This window comes from Phytophthora parasitica (genome assembly GCF_000247585.1).
Source record: "Phytophthora parasitica INRA-310 unplaced genomic scaffold supercont2.54, whole genome shotgun sequence".
Classification (NCBI taxonomy): Eukaryota; Oomycota; class Peronosporomycetes; order Peronosporales; family Peronosporaceae; genus Phytophthora; species Phytophthora nicotianae.
In genome coordinates, this window is record NW_008649040.1 from 423,079 (window position 1) to 433,094 (window position 10,016).

At 47.3% G+C, this 10,016-nt stretch overlaps 3 protein-coding genes across 3 annotated transcripts; all 3 read left to right on the forward strand.

The window, feature by feature from the left end:
* The first annotated feature begins 1,561 nt into the window (after positions 1-1,561).
* Positions 1,562-3,041, forward strand: PPTG_15877 (hypothetical protein). The gene is made up of 3 exons (XM_008913638.1): positions 1,562-1,732; positions 1,806-1,997; positions 2,062-3,041. Exons 1-3 carry the CDS (start codon positions 1,694-1,696, stop codon positions 2,860-2,862), a joined length of 1,032 nt encoding a protein of 343 aa, XP_008911886.1. The 5' UTR covers positions 1,562-1,693; the 3' UTR covers positions 2,863-3,041.
* Positions 3,042-3,237: 196 nt separating this feature from the next.
* PPTG_15878 (ribonucleoside-diphosphate reductase, alpha subunit) lies at positions 3,238-5,919 on the forward strand. Its single transcript, XM_008913639.1, has one exon. It carries the CDS (start codon positions 3,325-3,327, stop codon positions 5,701-5,703), a length of 2,379 nt encoding a protein of 792 aa, XP_008911887.1. The 5' UTR covers positions 3,238-3,324; the 3' UTR covers positions 5,704-5,919.
* Positions 5,920-8,864: 2,945 nt separating this feature from the next.
* Positions 8,865-9,395, forward strand: PPTG_15879 (hypothetical protein; the record flags this gene model as incomplete). The annotated part of the gene is made up of 1 exon (XM_008913640.1): positions 8,865-9,395. The coding sequence occupies one exon, from the start codon at positions 8,865-8,867 to the stop codon at positions 9,393-9,395; it is 531 nt and encodes a 176-aa protein (XP_008911888.1).
* Positions 9,396-10,016: the final 621 nt, after the last annotated feature.

Below are 10,016 nucleotides of genomic sequence, written 5' to 3' on the forward strand. Positions count from 1 at the left end.
ATTAAGTTACTTTGAGAATTATCGCTCTAGTTCTCGTTCCTACGTCGGCCAGCTAGATACACGACCCCGACACTAAGGAGGAGGACCGCGACAAGACGTAGTCGATGGATTGTTGCTGTGACCGAAGGAACTGCTGAAGAAGTGGCAAATGTTTTCGTTTTATTTCGATGGTGCTGACTTCAGACCGAAGAGACTTGAAGAGCGCATTGCAGAGGACTTACTAGTCGCACTACTGTCACCAGCATCACAATCACTTCAAAAACTTTGCGAACTGCTTTCCCGCGTCTGAATAACGATGGGCAAGGAGGAGCTGAAGGGGCGAATGGTCTGTAATTGCCAACAAATTAGTTGGCCAGCATCTAAATGTACGTGGATTTTTGAAGTTCTACTCGGGTGGTTCAAGTTGTGGTTGAAGAATCAGGTGGGCCTAATGACACCGACGCATCGCATGCAATCTGAAGGATCTAGCGATGCCGATTGAACGTTGGTCCCAAGATCTACCATCTGAAGTTAAATTCTATCAAACAGTTTATGCGATAATAGCTTATTATCAGTGGATAAAGGGAAATGTATAGCACGTTTCACGAAAACGCTTTGTCCATACTTCTGACGGGCAGAGCACAGATTTACATCATACCAATTCGTTTTCTTAATTAGATGAGCGAAAAGCTAATCTCTATCGTTTAGAATGTACAGTAGTCACTGTCATGGTTGTACTTATATACTTGAAGTACCGGTATTAGTGCGCTTAAGGGTCGGTCTTAGCCAAAAACAAATAGTGGGTCTCACCCAGGTGGCCCAATCGGAGAGCTTAAAAGCATGTGTTGATGGACACCTAAAGCGGCCACCAAAGTGGAATCTGATCCACGTCCGCCAGGCTTAAAAAAGCCTGGCGGACGTGGACGGGAGAGCATACGCACACCAACCGGAGAATTACATTCCGTATACTCAGCATCAACACTGCAACACTCGGAAGCCCGCGATGCCGTAAAAAAAACGCTGCATGAACTATCACGGAAAACGCTATTAATAACCACTTTGAAGTACAAAGCGTAGAGCCCGTGTCTGCCGCGTTGTCTGCCGCGTCGTCGCTAATGGTACAAATACTGAAATAATTGTGGAAAAGCCACCGCTAGTAAGATGTCAACCATCCTCCCTCTAGCGTGATCCGCCAAGCCGTCCTCCAAGATTCATGTAAAGTTCGTTCTCTGCCAAAGTGTGCAAGAAACGGTACGGTCCACTAACGTCGTCCATCTGCTAATTGCAATTTTGGCTAACATCGGTCCTATTATTAATTGTTGCCTCGAGGGAACTCAGCATAGTGCATGCACATATTGCGCATCGTTCAATTAAATGTGTTTACTTGTCGATTAATAGCGAAAACATCGTCACTTCTTTATTCCTTTGGTACCTACGTCCCGTTTTGTGTGACTAGGTACAGTGGAGGCAAGAACTACAGTACATGTGTAGAACTTCCATGCATGTGCTTATCGGTTGCAGAGCCTATCAAATACATGTGCACCTCCAAGTGGTATGAGAAACGCACGATCACTATTGGACAAGCCACTCCGCATTCAACACAAGCAATCGATTACGTGAAGCTAGCGTCAGTTTTTACAAGTAATCAGAATCGCTCGAGTTGCCCAGCAGAGTCAGTTTGAAATACTACTTGCAGCGCACACGTCACAACAAGATGATCGAGAAACGACAATGCATTTACGCTATGCGCCGTGTAAGGACAAGCTCTAGTCTCTGTACTCGTCACCATGTCTGACACTGTATACCGACGATTTCTTATGGAGTAGAAGAAAGCGAGGGAGCTACGTTCCGAGGTGCGCAAGCTGGAGTTCCAGATAGCGATGCTCAAGTCGCCGGTCGTAGCGACGTCGGACAAAAAACTTCGAAAAGCAACAGCAGAACAAGCAGAGCTGCTAGCCATTGGTCGTAACAATCAACTTCAGGTCGCCAAGGCACAGTCTGCCATCTCCGGTTGCATGGTACGACCGAACAACTATGAAAAACTGAGCTGTGAACTCTAACGCTGCTGGTGTTATTTCTCAGGGTGATTACGATTCATATCCACTGCATTCCAAAATTCGCCTCAGTGATGATTGGGATCAGCGACGTGCGACTCTTTTGTCGATCAGAGAGGAGAAGTTGCGTGCGGCATACGACTTTGTGATGGATCCAACCGGACTTCTTGATGATGAAGGAACAAGATACGCGGACGAGATGTTCGAGACGGACGACGGGGATTGGTGCTGTATTCGCTTTGAGACTATCCAGTTCCCCAATGTGGAGTCCATTGAGCAAGTGTTTGATGCCGTCATGAGTTACTTTAAAAACACTGAGCTCCTCATCTCGGAAAGGCCGGGGAACTTTGCGGTACGGGACGATTATGAATGTCTTGAGGGTGGGATCACGAACTCGCGAGTGATCGCAACAAACAGCACTGGTATCACAATGGAAGCGAGTACCCTAGTCATCTCCCAGCTTTTGAACGAAGGAGACGCGCGATTTGGCGGCGAGCAGATTGGAATCATTGCCATCGATTCTGTGGACGAAGATAAACTCTTCCCTTGGGTTTCAACCGAGCGCGTGCGGCAGGATGGGACGGGTGCAATCGTGTTGACTGCGTCTAGATCTTGCGACGCATCTGATGGTTCGAGTTCAACGGGATCCACGTCGTCGGAAGAAGACAATGAGGTGACAGTGACTATGAGAAGAGCGACTTACGTCAAGCTGTACCAACCCGACTTTCCGTTGTCAGAGGAGGAGCAACAAGATCTGCGCGATGGGTTTACGCGTGCGGGAGAATTCATGAGAAAAGCTATTCGAAGAATCGTGTACAACCAGCACTAAACAACGTTTAGTTCATTTCGGATCATGCTCGTTCTAATTTTCTTGTCAAGGAGAGAATCGATTTTGAATGCTTTAAGCGAAGCTCAAACAATCTATGCAGCTGACCACGCAGTAATTCGCAGCAACTTCAAACCCGTGCTTGCAGAACAATTAGTATAGCACCATCGCTTGTTCTAATGTCATTATTCCAAATCGCAGATTTTGGTCCAAAATGGTCCTTTGGACCATATCTGATGACCAATTTTTGGCGCCAAGATCCAGTGGCAATTCGAAACCCCGCGAAAAGGCACGCATCCGGCACGCGCCAAAAAGGGGAGGGGATTTAAAATCATCCAATCACACGTCCCAACCTTCAGTTTTTCATCCAATCATCATCAAGATATAACTCGTCCTCACCTTCACCACCCACCGAGTCCGTCCAGTCTTCAATCCTCCGTCGAGAGCACACACAGACCAAAAACGATGTACGTCATCAAGCGCGACGGTCGTCGCGAGGACGTCAAGTTCGACAAGATTACGGCGCGCATTACCAAGCTCTGCTATGGGCTCAACCCGGACTACGTCGACGCTGTCAAGATCTCCCAGAAGGTCGTGGCCGGCGTGTACCCCGGCGTAACCACATCGGAGCTGGACGAGCTCGCTGCCGAGACGGCAGCGTACCAGAGCACGCAGCACCCAGACTTCTCCAAGCTGGCGGCGCGTATCGCCGTGTCCAACCTGCACAAGAACACGAACAAGGTCTTCAGTGACAACATCGAGGTGTTCCATAAGAACGTCCACGAAAAGACAGGGGCAGCTGCGCCGCTCATTGCTGATGACGTATACGAGATCGTGATGCAACACAAGGACGAGTTGAACTCGGCCATCATCCACGACCGCGACTTCGAGTACGACTACTTCGGCTTCAAGACGCTCGAGCGCGGCTACCTCTTCCGCGTGAATGGCAAGGTGGTGGAGCGGCCGCAGCAAATGATTCTGCGTGTAGCGTTAGGCATCCACAAGAGCGACATCAAGTCCGCACTGGAGACGTACGAGCTCATGTCGCAGAAGTTCTTCACGCACGCCACCCCTACTCTCTTCAACGCCGGCACGCCACGTCCTCAGTTGTCTTCTTGCTTCCTATTGGCTATGCAGGATGACTCTATTGAGGGCATTTACGACACCCTAAAGCAATGCGCCTGTATCTCTAAATGGGCGGGCGGTATCGGTATCAGTATGCACAACATCCGCGCCACTAACAGCTACATCCGCGGCACGAACGGCTCCTCTAACGGCATTATCCCCATGTTGCGTGTGTTTAACGACACGGCTCGCTATGTGGACCAGGGCGGAGGTAAGCGCAAGGGCTCGTTCGCTATCTACTTGGAGCCGTGGCACGCCGACGTGTTCGAGTTCCTGGATCTGCGTAAGAACCACGGTAATGAGCTGCACCGCGCCCGCGACTTGTTTTACGCGCTGTGGGTGCCTGATCTCTTCATGAAGAGAGTGGAGGCCAATGGCAAGTGGAGTTTGTTCTGTCCCAACGAAGCTCCTGGTCTGTACGAGTGCTGGGGCGATGAGTTTGAAGCTCTGTATGAAAAGTACGAGAAGGAAGGACGTGCGCGTAAGACAATCAACGCTCAGCAGCTGTGGTTCGCTATCCTAGACGCTCAGATTGAGACGGGAGTGCCCTTCATGCTCTACAAGGACGCAGCTAACCGCAAGTCGAACCAGCAGAACTTGGGTACGATCCGTTCCAGCAACTTATGCTGCGAAGTCATGGAGTACACGTCACCCGATGAGGTGGCAGTGTGCAACTTGGCGTCTGTGGCGCTGCCTATGTTTGTGGAAAACGGTGTGTTCGACTACAAGAGACTGTATGAGGTGGTCAAGGTGATCACGCGCAACCTCAACAAGGTCATCGACGTCAATTATTATCCTGTTGCAGAGGCTCGCAAGTCCAACATGCGCCATCGTCCCATTGGTATTGGCGTCCAGGGTCTGGCGGATGCGTTCATCCTCATGAACTACGCGTTCGAGAGCCCGCAAGCTCGTGAATTGAACAAGAACATCTTCGAGACGATCTACTTTGCTGCCATGGAGACGTCGATGGAGATTGCCACGGAATTGGGTCCTTACGAGACGTTCCAGGGCTCTCCGGCCAGTAAGGGTATCTTCCAGTTCGACATGTGGGGCGTCACACCTTCATCTGGGCTTTGGAACTGGGCCGCACTAAAAGATGACGTCATTAAACACGGTCTCCGTAACTCGCTGCTGGTTGCACCCATGCCGACAGCCTCCACGGCTCAGATCCTGGGCAACAACGAGTCTATCGAGCCTTACACGTCCAACATGTACAACCGTCGTGTGTTGGCTGGTGAGTTCACGATTGTTAACAAGTATCTGATGAAGGAGCTTATCGAGCTCGGCATTTGGACGCCGGAAGTACGTAATCAGATTCTGAATGATGGTGGCTCGGTGCAGAAGGTCAAGGACATTCCGGATGATGTTAAGGAGAAGTACAAGACGGTGTGGGAGATCAAGCAGAAGGCTGTTCTGGACCTGTCGGCTGACCGTGGCGCTTATATCTGCCAGAGTCAGTCGTTGAACATCCACATCGCCGACCCGACTATCAGTAAGCTGACGTCCATGCACTTTTACGCTTGGAAGAAGGGACTCAAGACCGGCATGTACTACATGCGCGGACGTCCGAAAGCCGACGCTATCCAGTTCACTGTGGACAAGCAGGGGCTTGACTTGCAACGCGCCAAGGAGGAGGCTGCCAAGGCTCCGGCTCCGACCACTGAGACCGTTACCCGAGCAGGTGATGATGAGGACGAGTGTCTGGTATGTGGTGCGTAAGTGTGTCGGGAAGCGCTGTAGCGAAGCAGACGGGATAAGCAGTTAGATATTCATTTCGTAGGAAGTATTACAGACAATAAAGCCTGGTAACATTCAGCCACCATCAGAGCCACTGTAATCACTTTTTTCGAGCCCTTACGAGAAGCATTAATGGCTGCCAGTATTTGCCTAGGAACCATAAAATCCTGTTACCTATGAAGAATGTGCCTTCAATGCTGTACGGCGTACGATATTCTACATGACACCTTCGCAAGGAGGAAAACAAACCCGCGTCAGGTCATTCATATGTTTTAAACAGACAAGTAAAATGCAGGCGCGGTATCCGACGAGTGGTCTTACTATCGTTCTACAACATGTGCCCCGCGATCGACACGTCGGGCAAGTTGCGGTTTAGTAGTCTACTACACCCAAGGCCGCGCAATAGCGAGACGTTCAGGTAAAATGCTGTATATGTTCGTATGTTACTACGACTGGAGCTAGTAGGTTGTGATTAACCTCGTAAACCTTGCTGCGATACGTTACACTGTATTCCGCGGACGTAATCCTGGTTTACTTTGTCCGTTGTCGTAGCCAGAAATTCATTTGGCCGCTACTTCGAAGTTATTCTGTGCACTCATAACTTCGTTCGGGGGGTTTGTGTGCGCTTATTTTGCACGATTGTCTCATGCAAGAAACAAATAATAATAATGTATGGGTTGTCCTTTGATATCCAGTAAGCGCACTCCCACCCAAAGTATTTACGGACACAATGGACGCGGAATTGTTAGGGAGGTCAGAGTTGATCTTATGAACAAGTAGGGAGGGGTTAGACAATCATATTCGGTCGATGTCAACACTTACAAGAATTGATGAAACCGTGTTTACACGCACATTTTATTTGCAAAATATTGCTCCGCATAAACACAGGCATCACCACTTTTAGCAGAATAAGCTGTTATGATATTCTATATTTTCAACGATAGTTCCACATTAACAGTAACCAGCAGCACTTATTCGTTAGACTTAGCTTTACGTGGAAATAATGCAACTCGCTGGAAAACAAAAGGAGTCAGCAGCACGACATTTTCTTTGCTCATGCAAGTACCATCGTTTCATGCGGTTCATACCGCATCATGTTGTCACTCCACCTTCCTACAATATTGGCGTCGAAGACGTGTGCACCAAAAGGAAACCGAAGGTCTAAGCACCTATTCTCACGACAGTGTTCACAACGAACGACACGTCCAACATTCAGCATCTATCAATTTTATTTTGATATTAAGCCCCGAGGGTTTGTACTTTAAGCTATGTGGGTGCAGGGGTCGGACAGTATATTGAATATGGATGGTCGTCACAATCAATATTGTCACAATTACAATTCTTTGTCAAATAGTTGCAATATCGATATAAAACTGTGAATCTATGTACTGAAGTTAGCTATTCACGAATTGCAAGCACATTCAAGCTTCTTGGGTGCGAGCTAAAAGATAAGAAAGGAAGCCGGATTAGTTCGCATTGTTTGCATCGTCCTCAACAACACAAAGCCCCCTTCCGGACCTCTCTACCACTTTTATAATCATATCCCTGACATTGTCTTGACCAAAGTGGGGGAGTTCATGACACTGGGGAGATGATAAGCCTGGAACTAGACAGCCAATTGCCAAACAGCCTGATAAAGAAGATATAAGAACTTGACTACCGAACTTACATCTTAGCGATGGGGATGCGAGCAGTCGTTTACAACTATTTTCTCTAGTATTGAGTGGCTCTACACGATTATCAAGGCGCTAGTATCAATCTTGACAACAACAAGAGCTTCACATTCATGGTTGTAATTCGTTGTTGAGTGGTCGATGGGCTAGTACAACTGCTGCAGCGATGTCGATTTTATAAGGGCGTTAAGGAGAGAAACTCGCCGTCATATTAGGCGAGATTCTGGCGTAGAGACCCATGATCCTTTTGGCTCCATATAGCGCAAACGTATTCATATTAACGCATGTGTCTACTTCACCAAGCAGATGCATGGTGTTAATGTAACTGAGGAGCCTCTGCAAACACGACAATGGACTATGGACGGTTTAAATAGCGCAGTAGCTAACTGTGCAAGTGCTTACAGTTTACTATTGTGCTGTGAAATAGTCCATTTATTAAAAAAAAAGTACATGTAAATGACGTTCCGAAGAGAAAAAAAAATGAAATTGTAAATTTGTAAATATTGATTGTCAAGACCTTTACAATCTCCACTGGAAGTTGACCAATATTGTTCAAGAAGAAAGGTGGACCTATATACTGTACATTACTCGTATCTATCGCACTCATCTTCATCGTCAATGCCGCGTCCCGTACTGTCATAAATATGACCTCGTTGGTCTCAGGGACACGAGCGGAACGGTCTACAGTGTTTGCGCTCGCTCATGCGCTTCCTTTGACAACCGAGCAGTGGGAAAGAGACGTGGAGCCGAACGATATTAACTTCGAGCCCTGCTTCAGTGTGTCAGGATACAATGTATCTGGTTCGCTTTCAGAATTTATTGAGCCCACAGGCCACATGAAGCCATGCTCGCAATCAGTCTGTCCTCATTGATTATACTTGTCAGCGAATCAGAGTGGCGGCTTGGTTCACTCTGACGGTGTCCCCAGATATATCTTTTATCTTTTAACCTATGTGCTAAATGCTGTTGATATTGTTTGCTTTTATGGCCGTAATCTTGTCTACCATCGGAAATGATTTGGACTGGATTTTATTAAAATCTAATCGGATTAGCATTTCCGCTACCATCCGTTCGTTTGATGAATGTGAAGTTTAATTCGTAAAACATCTTCATTAATAAATTTAAGCTATCATTAATGCACGACCGGCAGGAGATATCACAGCGAGCAGTACAGATAGCCCTCATCGTCGATAGGGATTAATTGCTGCAGTCAAGATCAGTATTTACATACTTAGTACTTAGTTAGACGAGTACAGACGCAGGATTCAAATCATAAGATGCAGTTGAGCATAGAAATTGCAATACTGTCGTTTGCAATGGACGTATTCAATCCGGTATTGATGTTAACCAACCGGTGAACGCAACCTCTATCTATATAAATGGATCGGCTTTGAAGATCAACACAACATCACTTTTAATTCCACTAACTTGGCCTCAGTCCACCCCTGTAGTTCGTCAGAAAACAAAAGAATGCGCTTCGGCGTCGCTGTGGTCTTCCTCGTAGCTGCGTTCGTGGCAAGTTTCACCCACATCGATAGCACCGAACACGTTGCCCTTGTCGACGACGATCGTCGTCTTCGTGCAGAGGCCCCCGTTAACAAGGCCGGCGCTTCTAAACTTGCCGGGGAACTGGGAGTGAAGCTGAAGGAGAACCCTGCTCTGACGAAGACTGTTAACACCATCAAAAAATCAGGTGGCAATATCGTGGCTATCAAAAACACCGTCAAGCAATTCGCTGGTAAGCTTGCCAAGGATGGAGCCAAGATAAGTGATGAAAGCGTTACCAAGATATCGAAAACTATATCTGAAGTCCTGCAAAAGCATCCGCGTGCTAAAAAAAACGCCAAGATAACGTATATCATCGCCACTGGACTGCTTTCCAAGTACGGTTTATACAAACTACTGTTTGATAGGGACTCCGATAAGAACAGCACGGCTCCAGCTAACACTACAACCGCGACTAGTACTACTACTACGGCATCGAATGTAACGTTAAAATAAAGTCTACGTATTGCTTTAGATCTCATTTTTGCGATTTGATACTTATAGTTTGGTAGGTGAGGGTCGGTCTCATCCAACAGTATGGATTTCGTACTTTAAAAGTCAGTATACAGCGCGATTATCACGTACAGTATAATAGTCATAGATATCCAGAGGTTCATGTACGGGTCTGTGGTCTACAACTGTATTTTGCTATCTTCGGACGTATCGAAACGAGCACCTTATACTCGGTTTAAAAAGATGTTACCGCTTTGAATGCGGACAATACAAACAAGAGCATCCGTTTACGAGCCCAATGTTGAGCACAAAACACTTGCTTTCCCCCTACGGTAAAGCTAGTTTAAGAAATATTTCGAGATTTGTCGTATCAGCGCCAAAATGGACATACAGGCAATCCTCTCGGGGAACCAGGGAATTATAACAAACTGGGGTTATCACAACCCAGAGTATACCAGTTGGATGGAACAACCGGATCGCTAGTGTGGTTTGAGTGCTGGCGGTGTTCAAATAGAGCAATTCAAATGCTGCGATACAGCCATGAATTATTGGCTGTTTGCCTGAGTTCAGTGCGTCCATAGCAAGCTGTGCTTGAAAAACTGAGGTGACCTGTCAAGTTGCCTG